This window comes from Neofelis nebulosa, chromosome 14 (assembly GCF_028018385.1).
Source record: "Neofelis nebulosa isolate mNeoNeb1 chromosome 14, mNeoNeb1.pri, whole genome shotgun sequence".
Lineage (NCBI taxonomy): Eukaryota > Metazoa > Chordata > Mammalia > Carnivora > Felidae > Neofelis > Neofelis nebulosa.
In genome coordinates this window covers 64133267-64151513 of record NC_080795.1, presented here as the reverse complement: position 1 = coordinate 64151513, position 18247 = coordinate 64133267, and the positions used below count along the sequence as shown (strand labels likewise).

The following is an 18247-nucleotide window of genomic DNA, read 5'->3' as shown; positions in this document are numbered from 1 at the left end:
AAAAAATGATACTGACATTGTCAAAGAATATAGGCAGTTGAAATATATTACTTTAGGGGCGCCTGGGTGGCGCAGTCGGTTAAGCGTCCGACTTCAGCCAGGTCACGATCTCGCGGTCCGTGAGTTCGAGCCCCGCGTCAGGCTCTGGGCTGATGGCTCGGAGCCTGGAGCCTGTTTCCGATTCTGTGTCTCCCTCTCTCTCTGCCCCTCCCCCGTTCATGCTCTGTCTCTCTCTGTCCCAAAAATAAATAAAAAACGTTGAAAAAAAAATTTAAAAAAAAAAGAAATATATTACTTTAAAAATACTATTGGGGTGCCTGGTTGGCTCAGCCAGTTGAGCATCCAGCTTTGGCTCAGGTCATGATCTTGCACTTCGTGGGTTCAGGCGCCGCATCGGGCTCTGTGCTGACAGCTCGGAGCCTGGAGCCTGTTTCGGATTGTGTGTCTCCCTCTCTCTCTCTCTGCCCCTCCCTGGCTCTCACTGTCTCTCTCTCTCAAAAATAAATAAACATTAAAAAAAAAAATACTATTGATCTTACTATGGGTACCTGGCTGGCTCAGTTGAAAGAGCATGCAACTCTTGATCTTGGGGTTATGAGTTCAAGTTCCACAAAAAATATATTAAATAAGTAACCATCCTTTAAAAGAAAAAAACAGAAAAGAATAATTGATCTTACTTAAAAGAAAAAGCTATTTTCAAAAATTGGCATTTAAGGAAATACTAATTTTGCACATGCTGCGTATATAATTTACTCAACCAAAAATAACCCACAGAACTACACCAAATACTAGTTATTATTAACAGTATTTGTTTTTTCTAGAAGCTTTTCACATAACCTCTCTGATCTAGATTATTCTCATTTTTAAATCAATCTTCTCATTTATTTCTGTTTCCTGTAATTCATGTCACTGTTATTTCTTGAACTATCTTAAACTTCTGACAATACATGAGATGTTTTAAGGAATGGTGAACAAAATCCCAAGTTTGGAAGATACCTAAAATCTCCACAACATACCTCTCAACGTCCAGGTCTCTCTGCCTGTGTTTGAATAATAGTGATGTCATGGCTTGTAAGGCAGCCCATTCATTCCATCTTTGAAATGGTTTAAATTTTAGAAAGATCTTTATGCTGTTGAATCATAATCTGTTTTTCTTTAGCTTTCATATTAGTCTTAGTTCTCCCCTTGGACAGTGTAAAATAATCATATCTCTCCACATGACATCCTTCAGATCATTTTGAGATAGGAATCAATAAGAGCCCCTTGATTTGTCTTTTCCCTAAGCTAAACATCTGTAGTTATTTCAGAGTTCTTTATATGGTGTCCCTTTGACTATCCCCTTATATCTTGGTCACTCTCTAGTGTCTTTCTTAACTAAATACACTCACCTGGCTATGTTCTGATGGCTTCCTAGTATAATGGGAGTCGTCCATCTTTCAGTTTTATAATCCTCTATTGGGTGGTACACGGAGTTCACTATCAGCCCAAACTCCCAAGTCTTTCTTAAACATGCTGCTGTTTAACCATGTTTTAACCCATGTTAACCCAACTACAATACCTTAAGTTAAATTTTACCTCCAGCCTTTTAAAATCTTTTGAGATCTTGATTGTGTCATGTAATGTGTTAAGCCCTCTGCTTCAGATCATATACAAATTTAATTAAATACCTCCTATACTGTCATGCAAGATACGGTTAGAAATGTTGAACTTTCATTCTTGATTAAAATTGTTTATTTCCAATTGCACCTTCATCTTAGACAAGCAGAATTTAATGTCTCCATCTGTTTCTTTTCATCTCTTGCCTAAGTGGGTCTTAGGCAATGCTAGGAATAACTTTTTTTTTTTTTAAAGACCTTATTTTATTTTTTTTTAATGTTTATTTTTGAGAGAGAGAAAGAGAGCACCTACAAGCAGAGGAGGAGCAGAGAGAAAGGAAGACAGAGGATCCAAAGTGGGCTCTTTGCTGACAGCAGACAGTGGGACTTGAACTTGCAAACCATGAGATCCTGCCCTGAGTCAAAGTTGGACGCTTAACCAACTGAGCCACCCAAGTGACCCACTCAGAATAACTTTTTTGCTTCCATTAGCCAGACTTTGCCCATTCTCCTTAAACTTATTCATGAAATTGTTATTTAACATAACCAAAATAAATTCACATCCAGCCTCAGTAGTTTCTGCTATTAGGAAATCTGTACAGATAAACCAAATTCTATAAAATTTAGAGGTAACGGGGGAAGAAATATGAAAAGTCAGGGTAACATAATGCGATAAAAGCATAAAGGGGGGAGTATTGGCACAAAATGCTGTAATAATTACTGTAGCAGTAATATCTGTGGAAAATAATAGCACAACTAATAGCGAACAGCTAGTATACCATACCCTCTGCTGGTAGTGTCCCCTTCAGTAGAGCTGTCTTATCTAGGGTTGAACTCTAAACTTGTACATTATCGGTACCCAATTACCACTACTGCTTCAGAATCCTTCATTTTAGCCAACATATTGCCATTTCTTGTCTTTCTGCCTTTGCGTGTGTTATTGTCCTTCACAGGAGTGTTTCTCAAGAACTCATATTTATCCATTAAAACCTGGCTCATTCAACCTCTTCTTGAATGCCTTCCCTATTGTCTCAACCCCGTATGGTAAATAACTGTTTTGTTTCTCAGTTTCTGTTGACTCTTCACTTACTTTGTTACTTCATTTCACTGGATGTACCACTTTTTTTGTGCTCAGAACATTATTACATTATATATTCAAATTTTAACTTTCTAGTTATAAAAATTTTAATATATGATAATTTTAGGAAATGCAGAAAAGTTTAAAGAAGGAACTAAAAATCATTTTTCATCCTGTGGACTAAACATTTTAACACATATACAAGTTTACATCTTTTTTTCACTTTCTATAAAATTATCAGAAAGCCTTTTTATAAATAGTTTGTCACTGTGTAGTAATACAGAATATGATTTGCATACGTAATGTCCTTTTTTTAATTAAAATTTTTAGTTTCATAAAGAGCTGAAAAACATCTTTATACATGAGGCTTTTTCAACATATAGGATAATTTAAAATAAAACTGGAAATGTAATGAATTTCAAGATCAAAGGGATGATAATTGATCTTTTAATAGGTATTTCCAAACATCACTTTAATTTTGTACTAGTAGTGCATAAGAATGCCTGGTTTTATAAAACTGCTGCCACAGCACATCGTTAATAATGATTTAATAATAAGATTGTGCTACTTCGATGGACATCTAATTGTTTACATTTGCATTATTATAAGGTACCAATGCTTTCCTTAGCGTGTTCTCTGAACATTTTATCTATTAAGAATATTAGTCCACTATTATATAGTTTACTTTTTACAAATTTTCTTTATGATGTCCTTTGTTGTATGGTTATTTAACTTTTATGTAATTAAATCTCTCTTTTCCCTTATAATTTGTTCTATGTTTTCTAGTCTCAGAAAATGTTTTCTTGTCCAAATATTTTATAAACATTCACTTCTCATTATTTTGGAGGTCAGGTGAGATATGCATGTGTGCACCCTGAACTTTGACATCTAACTGTTCAGTCATATAAATGTATTGGTAGGATTAGAAATATAGCTTACTGTTAGATGCCTCAGTAGAATTCACGTAGTCATTTTTTTGTGGACGGGATACTGTCATATTTGTCTACATATCCCCAGCACCCAGCACAGTAGGCACACAGTAAGTATTTACTGAATTAATCTGCATTGAAAAAAAAAATGATGAACATGTTAAACAAAGTTTCTTCTCTTCCATTTAGGCTATCCCACACTGGAGGAAGAAGTGTAGTTACTTTGTCACCAGTAAAAATCAACTGAGTATTTATTACATTATTCAAATCATTCCTCTACTCAGAATTTTATGCCACCTTTCCAGATTCTTCAGAATAAAGTCCAAACTCATGAAATAAAATGTAAATGGTATTATACTTTAGAACTTGGCATCCCAATGTTAAAAACAGAAAGGTGATCTTTAGCGTAGAAGTTGTAAAGTACTTTTTTTCCACAGAGAGAAAGAATACAGGAATTGAAGTCTAGACAGGTATTTCTTTTTCTGAAACTGAAATCCCTTGAAACAAATGAAAGTATCACTTTCAATATTATCCATCTTTCTCAGCAAACTTCTAAATCTGCTTTTTTAAATTTTATTCCTGAAATGTGGTTCTTTCAAATGTTTTTAAGTCTGATTGAAACTTATGAAAGGAATTACATTTAGGTAATCTTTAACTTCTTGCAGAGTCCACTGAGTTTATGTTTTCTTTTCCCCTTCCTCAAAAATCATTTAGGCTTTATCCATTCAACATAATGAAACCTTACATCTGTATATTGTTTTTGTTTTAAATTTCTTAAGCACTTTCACAAACATTTTCTCATATGAGTAAAATCTAATAAAGAAGAAAAGCAAGTTACCTACCATTATACTGGTAGCCACTGGCAAACCTAGATTCCAGACTGGGATCTGGGGCATCCAAGTTACTAAGCTGCCATCAGTACTATCCCAAATATTTATATGTATTTTAAATCTCCAATTTATCTATTTTATGTATAAATTTGATATGAGCACAGTATTGTATCACTTAGGACCAACATATAACTCTTGGTGGTCTTTTACCAACTATTAACAGGAAACAGGATCATTCCCTGTTTTGAGTATGAACTGGACTTAGACCCAAAGTGGCTACCCCTGTTTTCCCCAAACCCGACCCCTAGGTTATATAGACATTCTGATATGGCAGGGAATGTGAAGCATATTGGCTCACTGCTTTTTCTTTCTTAAATTCAAGCATGAACAACTACTTCAGAATGAATGAAAACAATAGTTATGCTAAGAATTTTCCAAGATGTGCAATTTTTATGAAATGAAGACAGGTGACCACTTAAAAAGAATAGTATTTCGAATAGCATAGGTTACTACTTAATTTTTAAGACACTAATGAACATCATAGTTCCCAGAAACAAGAATAGCTTCATAATAAAAACAGTTTTCATATTATAAAACCATATTCATTTCAAGAAATCGTATATCATAGCCTACTCCCAGTTTTAATGTCTTTGCTTCCTTTAACAGCTATCCAGGTGGATTTAGACAAGTAACAGCTGCTCAACTTCACCAGAAGGATCCAGTAGCAGTAAGTTTATTGTATTTTTTATTAATCTTCTGTGGGAAGACTGGTTCAGGAACTGTTTTTCCAGTCTAGCTCCTCTTCTAATGTAGCTTCATTCAAGGCTATAAATTCTGCACTTTAACTGTATCACACAAGTTTTGATAAGCATTATTTCATTATCATTCAATTCTATATGTTTTCTAATTACTGTTTACTGTGTTTTGCATTTAGCCAGTTTTGTTGCTTTTCTTTTTAATTACTTGATACTTGCGTGATTATCTAGAATATGTTTGCTGAAAATGTCTTGGAGAGAGAGATGTATATATCTATGTATGATTATACATCCATTATATCAAAAATGCAAAGTACATTCCAATCAAAAAAAGTCTTGCTGACTTTTTTTTGTTTATTTGATTTATTGATTACCTGAAAGAGTTCTGTTACGAACTCAATTGTGGGTTTATTTTTCCCCTGTATTTCTGTCAGTTTTTGCTTTGTATGTTTTGAAGATTTAGTGTTAGATGAATTTAAGTTTGGAATTACATTCTTCCTAAGAATTAATCAGGGTATCTACCAGCCATTTTTGTCTCCAATTATACTTTTTATCTCGAGGTCTTTTTGTTTTTTTAGTAAACTATATCAGCCTTCTTTTGATAGTGTTTGCCCAATGAATCATTCTACTTTAAATCTATTTATTTATTTGTTTGTTTATTTATTTATTTACTTACTTACTTATTTATTTTTCTGTCACAGAGGTCATATTTATTGATCGTTAACATCCTAAGCATAGAACTATGCACTTTATATGATTTTTTTAAACATAATTTATTGTCAGGTTAGCTAATATATAGTATATACAGTGGCTCTTGGCTTCGGGGGTAGATTCCTAAGCTTCCTATGCTTACATACAATACCCAGTACTCATCCCAACAAGTGCCCTCCTCAATACCCATCACACCTGTTTTCCCCTCTCCCCCCCCCCCCCCCCCCCCGCCCCTCTATCAATCCTCAGTTTGTTCTTTGTATTTAGAGTCTCTTATGGTTTGCATCCCTCTCCGTTTGGAACTATTTTTTCCCCTTCCTTTCCCCCATGGTCTTCTATTAAGTTTCTGAAGTTCCATATATGAGTGAAAACATATGATATCTTTCTCTGACTTAATTTCACTTAGCATAATACTCTCCACTTACATCCACATTGTTGCAAATGGCAAAATTTCATTCTCTCTCATTGCTTGCCAAATAGTATTCCATTGTATGTATAAACCACAAAAATTTTCTAAGGACCTTGTTTTGATCTGGAGGAAAGTAAAGATAATTGATTAATCTTACACTTCTAATAAATAAACTCAATCCGAAAGAAGGCAAGAAAGGAGATTTTATTTAATTTTTTCCTCTCCTTCTTTCTTGCCTTCTTTTGGATTGATTGAGTTTATTTATTAGAAGTCTAAGAGTAATCAATCTTTACTTTCTTCCAGATCAAAACAAGGTCCTTAGACAATTTTTAACACCTACTGTCCCTCACACAGTCAACAATTTTTAAAACCCTTCCAATTCAACATTCTTGTTACTGTTTTATACAGTTAACTGATTTTTTATTATTTTCTTTGCTTACAAATCCTTTTCCCATAACAGTCTTCCTTTGGGATTAATTTCCTTCTTGAAATACTTCTTTTGACATTCCTATCATAACATTCTTTTAATAATAAACTTTTTATTTTTGTCTGAAACTGTCTTTATTTTTGCTTTCTTCTTGAAAGATAGTTTTGCTTATTTAGTATATGCAATTCTAGGATAACCATTTTTCTCTCTCACCTGTTTGAAGCTACTGTACAAGCAGATTTTAGCTTCTGTTATTGCTATTGATATGTTAGATGTCAGTTGAACTGTTTCTTTGTATGTATTCTGTCTCTTTTGCAGGGGTGGGGGGATACTTCTGAGATCTTTCCTTTAATTTTAGTGTTCCTGTTTCTTTTCAAGTCTTACTTATTTTGCTCAAGGACTGGCATCTTCAGTGCTGAAAATTTGTCAGCTCTTATGGGTTCTCTTATTCCCTTTATTCTCTATCTGTTCTTTCTCTTTGGAAATCTGATTACATTTGCAGTTGACTGTCTCATTGTACATGAATCATTAGCTCTCTTCCATATTTTTTGTCTCCCTGTCTGACATTGTGCTGCATTGTCAATAATTTCTTTTTAATTTTTTTAACATTTATTTATTTTTTGAGACAGCACAAGCAGGGGAGGGGCAGAGAGAGAGGCAGACACAGAATCCGAAGCAGCTCCAGGCTCTGAGCTGTCAGCACAGACCCTGATGCAAGGCTGTAACCCACGAACTGTGAGATCATGACCTGAGCCAAAGTCGGACACTTAACAGACTGAGCCACCTAGGCGCCCCTTGTCAATAATTTCTTAATGTTCTACTTTCTCTAATTATCTTTTTTACCTATATCTAATCCAATCAACCCTTTTATTGAGTTTTCTTTTTTTTTTTTTAATGTTTATTTATTTTGAGAGAGGGAGAGAGCATGTGGGCAGGGGAGGGGCAGAGAGAGAGAGGGAGAGAGAGAATCCCAAGCAGGCTCCACACTGTCAATGCAGAGCTCAACGTGGGCGGGGCTCGATCCCACAAACCATGAGATCATGACTTGAGCCAAAATCAAGAGTTGGCTGTCTAACTGACTGAGCCACCCAACCACCCACCCCCTTTTAGTGAGTTTCTAATTTGAATTTATTTTTTCCCGTGAAGTTTTACTACTTGTTTCTTTTTCAAGTTTGCTGGTCAGTTTTGACAGTCTTTCTGTTTCTTTGTCATACTTTGGTTCCTTATATTTTTTAAGCATTGTAAACCTAATTCTTAGTGTTTATATCTGATTCTAATATTTGTGTTCTTCGTGGCTTTGCAATTTATTGTTTCTGCTCAGGACACTTGATAAACTCATGTACCTTGAAACTTCATCACTGAGAATTCTTTGAGACCTGTGTCTTCAAAGTGGATTTATTCACAAAAGATTGACTTAGCTTCTGGCAGGTGCATGAAGCTATACTAACCTAAGACCTGTTTAGGCTATACTCTAGACTTCTGGGTTTTATTTTTTATTTTTTTTAAACATTTATTTATTTTTGGGACAGAGAGAGACAGAGCATGAACGGGGGAGGGGCAGAGAGAGAGGGAGACACAGAATCGGAAACAGGCTCCAGGCTCCGAGCCATCAGCCCAGAGCCTGACGCGGGGCTCGAACTCACGGACCGCGAGATCGTGACCTGGCTGAAGTCAGACGCCCAACCGACTGCGCCACCCAGGCGCCCCTAGACTTCTGGGTTTTGATCCCAAGGGTGAATTTTAGGCCTTGAAGCCTTGTGCAGTAAGGCTCATAGTTATCTGTTTCCTATCAGGAAAGATTTGAATTTTTTAATTTCTCCACTGTACACCCTGGATGTTGGCTTTCTGTTGAAAACTTAGGTTTATGAGGAAGTCTTTGATCCTACTTCCTGACCAAAAAGAGGTAGTCCTTTGAAACCCAAGCCCTGCACTAAGCTGATGCCCTCTGGGCAAAAGCCAGCTTTAGGACTCTTTTTTTTTTTTTTTTTTTTTGGTAGTACTTTGTCCCACTTCTGGCCTCCAGTTGTTTCCATGCTTTAGAAAAGATCTTTAAAAACATATTATTAACTTCATTAACATTTACTTATTATTTGAGTAATATACTAGGAGAAAGTTTTAACCTAAATATTACCTTTCAGTATTGCTAGAAGCGAAGTCTCCTGTTGCCATTTCACAATTTTATATTTCCTTCCTTTCCACTTCACAACCCAGTCTTTGAAATATACACATAAGATAGATAACATTTTCCTCATTAGGAACTGTTTTAGCTTTTTACCTAAATACATTTATGAATGAACAAAGTGTGCCGTGAAGACATTCTTTTGTATTTCCCTATAATAGCGAATAAAAATAAATACGTATTGTTAGGATGCAACCATTTGTTTGGTGTAATACTGCCTACAATTTTCTTGGGGGTGAGGGAAAGGGGGACATTTTACTTCTTATCATTTATGCGTATTTTACAAAACTATGCTCAGAGATTGCTTAAGAAATTTAATGTTCTATTTCAAGATGTGTTTTGGGGCTATTACAGATCAACAAAATATCCTATTTTGACTATATGGATTGTATATATGGTATTAAAAACTTGTAAGGGCTGCTGATAGTGTGTACTGTAAGTGCTACAATAAATTGTAGTTTTACTATTTAATAAATATTTTTAAAATGTAAGTTTCTTTGTTATTCTGGCATGCTCACTGTACAGTAGGAGGCAGTAGAATCCTACTTTTTTATAAGAATTTGGCATTTGATACCATTTGTAGAAATTGTTCCAACTTATGTTTTGTAGACAAATATTAAAATACATTACAAAATGTTTGATGAAGTCCTGGAAAATAGTTCAGAATTAAATCCATTTGAATTATCACCTCATTTAAATTATGTTAATTCTTTTTTTAAGTATTAATTTTAACTTTGTGTTTTGAAAAGGAACAACTTGCTAAGGAAGAGGTCAGTTATTTTACTTCCAAATCAGATACTTAAGTGTCTGCCTGGAACAGTAGGTCTTCTGCCAGCAGACATAATTTGCTAATCAGTACTTGGTATATGGGCTTGTAAGAGTTTGTTTCATAATGCGTCCTTCTGATTATTAGTACAGCCCTGGAATATTATTTGTAAAATACATTAAATAGTACACTTAAATAGTTATTAGTAGGTTATTAAATATTTCAAAATATTGGGGCGCCTGGGTGGCTCAGTCTGTCGAGTGTCTGACTTCGGCTCAGGTCATGATCTCGTGGTTCATGAGTTCGAGCCCTCTGTTGGGCTCTGTGCTGACAGCTCAGGGCCTGGAGTCTGCTTCAGATTTTGTGTCCCCCTCTCTTTCTGCCCCATCCCTGCTTGTGCTCTGTCTCTATCTTTTAAAAATGAATAAACATTAAAAAAATTAAGTATTTCAAAATATTATAATCATATATGTCATTAATTATAAACTCAAATAAATGTGTTGATTGAGCTTTTCCTTATCCCTACCATAGTTATAGTTTAAGAGTTTTTGTCCTTGTATTGTTTTCCAACATGGTTCCTTTCTTGTTTTTCACCCCTCCTGTAGTTAGTAAAGTTATTTTGAGTAAAACAAATGGCATATGCCCTAGTTTACAGGTTGTATGTGGAAGGTCTTGAGTATTTATTAACCTCGCTTTTACTCTGTCTTTCTCACTTTTTGAATTCCTTAGAACTTATACATAAGTCTGTACAGCTATAATTGATTGATTGCATGCACGTGTTGTGTTATTATTTGGGGGAGTATATTGTTTGTATGTCTGTCTTTTTCTCTCCCCTGTCAGCTTTTAACCTTTCTAACCTTTCTACACTTTGTGGCTGTCCCTAATTTGGGTGTTACCGTGCATTTTTTTACTAGGGCAAGTTTTTTAAAAACCAACTTGTTAGTTCAAGTGACTACAGCTAAATTTTGTTAAGAACATGAAACCTAAATGGCATGTAACCCTACCAAAATGATAAAAATTGCTGCTAGGATGATATTCAGAGGATATAATGGCTGGCTTGTCCAGATAAGGTGCTGCGTAATATTAATATTGTCAGTTTCTGTTCAAGACTTTTAAAAATTAAAAATCTTAGGGGCGTCCAGGTGGCTCAGTTGGTTAAGCATCTGACTTTGGCTCAGGTCGTGATCTCACAGTTCATGAGTTCAAGCCCCACGTCAAGCTCTGTGCTGACAGTTCAGAGCCTGGAGCTGCTTTGGATTCTGTGTTTCCCTCTTTCTCTGCCCCCTCCCCCCACCTCAAAAATAAATAAACATTAATTTTTTTTATTTAAAATTGTAAAGACTAATATCTAGATCAGTGCTAATAGAAATTTCTGTCATGATGGAAATGTTCTTCTGTCTGTACTGATAAATATGGTAACCACTAGGTGCATGTGGCAGTTGACCACTTGAAATGTGGCTTGTGTGACTGAGTAACTGAATTTTTTATTGCTTTTAATTTTAACAATGTAAATCTCTATTAAAATCTCCAGAACATAGAGTATTAACAGCACTAAATTGGAAAATGTATTAAGAGATACCACTAGCTTTTGTATGTAGTTAGGTTTTGTGGTCTGATTTGATGAGAAAATTAAAGGAATAGGAAATCCTCTTATAGGACAACCCTGTTCTATCATGTCTAATTTAGTGAATTAACTTTAATAAGTGTCAAATTATATCCTTGGAATATGAGCACAGATGGTAAAAATTGATGCAACCCTTCAGATGTCCCTATCAGCAGTTTTATGAGGACCTTGCAGTATATTTGTATGTCCTATATACCAGCAGGCCCCCAGGAGGTTATGGAACACAGAATGACACTCTGTGGCCTTCTCTTGACAAAGCACACATCAAATCACATTCAGACCAACAATGAGGATAATCTTAAAAGGGGAAATGTAAATCATGGAAAGGTTAGTTTGCCATCTTGAAAATGGGTATGTTAGAGAGAAAGGATTTTTTGTCTTCTTGAGAAGTTACAGAGAGAAACACATTATAGATGTAATTGCTTGTACCATGTGTCTATTCTGGAAGTAAGACTGCCTGGTTTGAATTCCAGCACTGCCACTTACTAGATATATGAAGTTGGGGGAGTTCTTTAACCTCACTAAATCTGTTTCCTCACCTGTGGAATGAGACTCAGCATCCTAAACAAGATAACATATAATGCAACTAACCACCATACACAGTAATTTTTCAGTGAATGATAACCTTACCATTGTTGTGGATTTGTGACTTAGAGTCAGTCTCATAACTGTAGGGTCAGGCTAACTTTACGAATTGGAAACTTCCTGATCACCTACCTGGAGAAAACAGGAGTAAGGCCTCCCTGGGTTCTGCTCAATTCAGTATGTAACAGATTATTTGAGTCATAGGTTTTTGTGTAATCTTAGAGAAAGCTTGTACAAGCTTTTTTTCTTATTCTAGCTATAATTGGCACATAGGAGATTAAAAATAATCTCGTTTTGTGCTCTTCCTTTAAAATAAATTAAGTCAAATAGAGCCTAAAGAAAATAGTAATGTACAAAATGATGATTCTTTTGCTGTTGCTGCCACATGTCTACTTAGGTCTCAATTCCTTTCATTTCACTTGAGTCTGAGCCCACTTGTTTTCATCACTATCTGTAAATGTCAGATTTTTCTTACTGAATCCTATATATGTCTGTTTTTCAGATTGTGAAACTAGCTATTTATGGCATGCTGCCAAAAAACCTTCACAGAAGAACTCTGATGCAGAGGTTGCATCTTTTCCCAGATGAGGTAAGTCAGTGGTTGTTAGTTACGATGCTTCAACAAGGAACCATGGCCAGAGTACCTGTGAAATTGAGGGTACTCATTGTTGATTTCATCAGCTACAAAAAATGTGTGAATTGCATTTACATTTCATGTGACTATTAGCAAAATTTGCATGAATCGTGAATTAATAGCTTAGGTTTGGTTGCTAATTTATTTTCCTTGATTTAATTTTAGAATACTTGTTCCTATTCAAAATGTATTCAGTTAAAAATGTACTTGAAAAAAAAACATTTTTATTTATCACCGTTAAACTATTTTAAGTACTTGAGCTTTTCTCTTTAGTATACTGTAATGAAACACTAGAAGTTCTATAATAAAATAGTTGAGTCCAAGCTCTGGAATCAGGTATCTGGATTAGAATTTATGATCACCATTTACTGATGTCATTATCTGTTTTCTCATCAGTATAATGGAAATGATGGTACCTACTTGCTAAGGTTGTGGTAAGAGTTAAATGAGATAACATTTGTGGAATGCTTAGAACAGGGCCCGACACAGTAAGTGCTATTTGCTGTCACTACCATGGTTGTGATTGTTGTCCTTAGAGTTCCTACTAGAGGAATAATGTGGAAATGAATTCCAGACTATCAAGTTATATCAGTGATTTAAATCACTGTGTGCTCTATTTACTTAGCTTAAGCAATGCATGAGTAAATTATTCATGCTTTTATCAAAATGGTTAATGTATTACTTTTGCTTTGCATGAATGAGTAGAATTTTCCAGTATTCACTTTACCTCTGAAGTAACAAGTATGGGAGTAGTGTCATCATCTAAGGATAAATGACCTTCATGAAAGCACAGTTTTAAAACTCCTAATTCTTTTTTTTAATTTATTTTTTTCTTATTTGAGAGAAAGAGCACATGCGAGCCAGGGAGAGGGGCAGAGAGGGAGGGGGAGGGGAGGGGGAGAGAGAGAGAGAGAGAGAGAGAGAGAGAGAGAGAGAATGAGAATCTTAAGCACTCAAGCAGGTTCCACATTCCTCATGGAGCCTGACTGAGGACTCAATCCCATGACCCTGGGATCATGACCTGAGCTGAAATCAAGAGTCAGCTGCTAACTGACTGAGCCAACCAGGCCCCCCTAAAACTCCGATTTCTGATTGTACTCTCCCAATTTTTTAGAAACCATAATTTCTAAAAAAACAAAAAATGATAATGTAGATATAAAATCTTAGTTATTAGGCAGTCAAGTTTGAATGTGGATGTTTTAAGTATTCATGATAGTTCAACTACAACAAATTACTTAAATAATTTCAGACTATAAAATTAATGAGTCCGCTTCTCCCCCAAAAAATTGTCAAATATTCAGAAGCTTGCTACACAGTTTGTTGTCCAGGCCATAGGGAAGTAGGCACTCAGATTGCTAGGAGTACAAAAAGGTGCAACCCATAAGGAATCAGAGAATTAGGTTAACGTTACACAGAATACATACATAAGGAAAGTCAGGCTTGATCCAGCATTCTATTTTCTCTGAAGATACACAAAATTATTGTTTCCACATTATTTATAATAGTACAATAATAGAAATCAGTATTTATTCAGAGGAAATTGGATAAACTATGTTATATCTATGCAGTCGGGTACTATGCAGTTATAAAAAAAGAATGCCAAATATTCTTATGATTTGATAACTAATGCTTTCTAGGATATATTGGTAAGTGAAAAAATATAGATAGCATACTACCTTTTGTATGCATATACATATACATATGTTTACACACACATACATATTATAACTGCTGCTTACTGTATAAAGAAACACAGGAAGAATAAATAAGAAAATAAAGATGGCTACTTACTGAAGCATGGGCACAAAAAGACAAAAGGAATAGGGAAGAGAATAAGGTTTTTGGAGTATGCCTTAAAGATTATTTATTTTTTTTATTTTAACTTTGTTATCATGTTAAGATTTTATTCAAAAATAAAATGACAGCAGTAGTAGAAGTAAGCACAACTAGTGCCCAGATCTTGTTTTCTAAGTGCTATTTCTGATTAAAAAGAACCTGGTTCACCTTGGAGAAATGGTTGATTCTAGGTCTGGAGCAGAGAAAGGCCAAAGTTATTATGGAGTACACACATGCACACGCAATTATTATTATCTTCATTGTTTATACTGGAAAAATAATAAGTCACAGAAAGTAAGGCAGTGCTCAAAACGGATGGGGAAATATCAAGAGAACATAGGAGGCATTTTGAATTGGTGCCCACTGACCAAGTATGGGACTGTGTGATGTAAGCCTCAAAATGAATGGTTAAAATAATGGATTACGTTGAATAGAAAACAAAAATCTAGGGGCACATGGGTGGCTCAGTCGGTTGGGTGTCCGACTTCAGCTCGGGTCATGATCTCATGGTTCGTGGGTTCGAGCCCCACATTGGGCTCTGTGCTGACAGCTCAGAACCTGGAGCCTGCTTCCGATTCTGTGTCTCCCTCTCTCTCTGTACTTCCCCCACTCATGTTCTACCTCTCTCTCCTTCAAAAATAAATAGGCGTTAAAAAAAAAAGAAAAAAAGAAAGAAAACAAAAATCTATGAGCCCATGGTGATAGTCCAAAAATCATTTTTAACTGTTATAATTTCCCTCTTCCTTTCTGGAAAAGAAAAGGCTTTTCTTTAGAGAAGAATGTCACCTAAAAAATGTAGAAATAATGCCAAATTAGAAAAGCTACCATTATCAGCATATTCTGTAGTCACTGGGTAAAAGATTATTGTACAACAAGATATTCACACAATGTCAAAACACAGGCCATAGAGTACTTACTGTTTGAAAGGAGAAAGATACTTTTTTATGTTAAAGATACCTGGTGGACACCAACCATAACCAAGAGATCAAACATTAACATTAATATGGAACAGACCAACATCATGTACTTCCTGCTTTGGATGAAGCACTGAAGACCCAACACAAACTATTTAGCGTTCTGCCGAAAATGTTTAACCTAAGTCTAATCATGAGGAAACAATCCTACAAATCCAAATAAAAGGACATTCTACAACATAATTGGCCTGAACTCTTCAAAAGTATTAATTTCATGAAAGAAAAAGCAGGGATAGTCTTTGTATTCAAAGAGACTGGGCTGAAGAATTTATTATGTGTGTTCAACAACATAGTAACAGCATAAATAACTAAGCGTAGCATGTGACCCTTGACTGGATTTTACACTGAAAAAAAGATATATAAAACAATAGTTGATCAGTTTGGGAGGTTTGGATACACACTTGTATTATCAGGTAGAAAATATTTCATCAATGTTAATTTTCCTACACATGAGTTTGTAATGTGATACAGGAGACAATCCTTAAATTTAGGAAATAGATAATGAAATATTTAGGGGTGAAATATTTGCAGATTGCTCTCAAATGGTTCAGCCAAAAAGAAAAGTTGTGTATGTGTGTTTGTATATAGTGAAAAGGAGGAAAGCAAACATGTCCTATTTTGACAATTGGTGAATTTAGGTGAAGGTTAGAGAAGTGTTCACTGTATTCTCACAACTTTTCTATAGATGTGAAATTTCTTTAAAAACTGAAAAAAGTAATAAGGCAAATATTATCACCTTGCCCCCTGTTTAATCCACTCATTCGTTTCCTTATTCCTCATTTAGGTTAATCTTTCAGTCTGTGTAGAGAACTCTTAAATCTTTTTTTTTTTTTTTTTTTTTTTTTTAACGTTTATTTATTTTTGAGACAGAGAGAGACAGAGCATGAACGGGGGAGGAGCAGAGAGAGAGGGAGACACAGAATCGGAAGCAGGCTCCAGGCCATCGGCCCAGAGCCCGACGCGGGGCTCGAACTCACGGACCGTGAGATCGTGACCTGAGCTGAAGTCGGACGCTTAACCGACTGAGCCACCCAGGCGCCCCGAGAACTCTTAAATCTTGAACACATCAGTCATCATGGCTGGGTTACCTTCTGTGTGTACGGATTAAAGGAGGGACTTTCCTCTCTTCCAGATTTCATGTGTAATGCCTAATCAACAACTTTCACTCCTCGTTTTGCACTGTTTCAATGCATTCTTTCAGTAAATTGTTCAAATAATGGGGAAAGTTTGTAAGTTCGTTTTAGTCAAAATTCTCTTCAATTCAGCAAACATTTACTAACCCACTATGTTCCACACCCTCTGCTGTGTAAGCACTTGGCAACTTTTGAAATTGTCTTTGCAAATAATATAGGGATTTTTTTTAATGGAGTGTGAAATACTCATAAATTTTTATAAATATCAAACTGGCAAGTAGACTTTTTCAGGAAGTGAAAAATTAGAGCAATGTAATATGTCCAGGCATCCTCTGCTTACCAGTGCCATGTAATTAAACTTACGGATTTGAATACACTGGGGAAGGGATGTTAAATATTTTTACAATGCTTCTCAATGAAGAAACACATTGTCAGTAGTATTTGTTGTATTTTGTATACGTTGATAGTGACTTACCCTATACAAACCATAACTTTAAAAAGCCAACTTAAGTTTTTTTTAATATTATAAAAATTATGCCATACCAGGTTTTAGAACAAGTTTATAATGCCATAGAGCTCTGTGATTCTTTGAAGCTGTTTCAAAATTGTATTTTGATTCTTAAGACATTGAATAGAAAACAGTACTATTTTGATGCCGTGTCCTTGCCCACATTTGATTCCCAATTATGATACGCTCTTTGCAGAGAATTATACTTTATAGTAATCTTTTTTTAAGAAATGTTTTTGGGGAGCCTGGGTGGCTCAGTCGGTTGAGCAGCCGACTTCAGCCCAGGTCATGATCTCGCAGTCCGTGAGTTCGAGCCCCGCGTCAGGCTCTGTGCTCACAGCTCAGAGCCTGGAGCCTGTTTCAGATTCTGTGTCTCCCTCTCTCTGGCCTTCCCCTGTTCATGCTCTGTCTCTCTCTGTCTCAAAAATAAATAAACGTTAAAAAAAAAAATTAAAAAGAAATGTTTAGGAACATGCTATTATGGAAAAAGGGAAATATATTTACTATCCCTGAAGAAGTACTCATAGGACAATTTTCATATTGATATCCAAGCATTATTTAAGTAGAGTCTCCAAAATTAACCTAGCCATCCACACTCACAAGACAATTCCCTTTCCCTATTTCTGTATCATGAGCACAATATAAATGTAAGTTCTTTTGGTTACTCATGCTCTTTATTTTATCATTTCCTTTATTTTGTTCAATTTCTGTTTTTCTTTCAAAATACAACTTCGAAGCCATGGATGGGTGTGTGTGAAGGGCTGAAGTATCAGAAGTGGCCTTGGAGTGAGGACATGGGTTTGAGGAATGACCTTTTGAGATTGTAAGCCTTTGGAGGCCATCATCTTTTTATTTTCTTTTTAAAATTTTTTTTAATGTTTTACTTATTTTTGAGAGAAAGAGAGAGACAGAGTGTGAGTGGGGGAGAGGCAGAGAGGGAAACACAGAATCCAAAGCAGGCTCCAGGCTCTGAGCTGTCAGCACAGAGCCCAACACAGGGCTCGAACTCACGAACCACAAGATCATGACCTGAGCTGAAAGTTGGGACACTTAACTGACTGAGCCACCCAGGCGCCCATCTTTTTATTTTCTTTTATATTCTGAGCACCTAGCACAATTTCTGGTTCATAGAAGGAGTTCAGTAAATGTTTTTTGGCTAAATGACTCAAAGATCCAGCAGACTTTCACTTTCCAAAGTTTTTTTCTGTCAACAACATGGAGTGTGAACTGAAAGGTTGTGGCACTGGAAGCCACAGACCCAGTGCATTCACTCA

The 18247-nt window shown here is 35.6% G+C and overlaps 1 protein-coding gene across 3 annotated transcripts in view; it reads left to right on the top strand.

Annotated features, from left to right (window-relative positions):
* Positions 1 to 18247, top strand: part of MRPL13 (mitochondrial ribosomal protein L13) — a 50395-nt gene that overhangs the window by 17383 nt on the left and 14765 nt on the right. For all 3 annotated transcript variants that reach the window (XM_058698936.1, XM_058698935.1, XM_058698934.1), the window contains exons 4-5: positions 5099 to 5159; positions 12391 to 12477. In XM_058698936.1, the coding sequence (XP_058554919.1) occupies positions 5099 to 5159; positions 12391 to 12477 (148 nt within the window). The remainder of the gene's footprint in view (positions 1 to 5098; positions 5160 to 12390; positions 12478 to 18247) is intronic.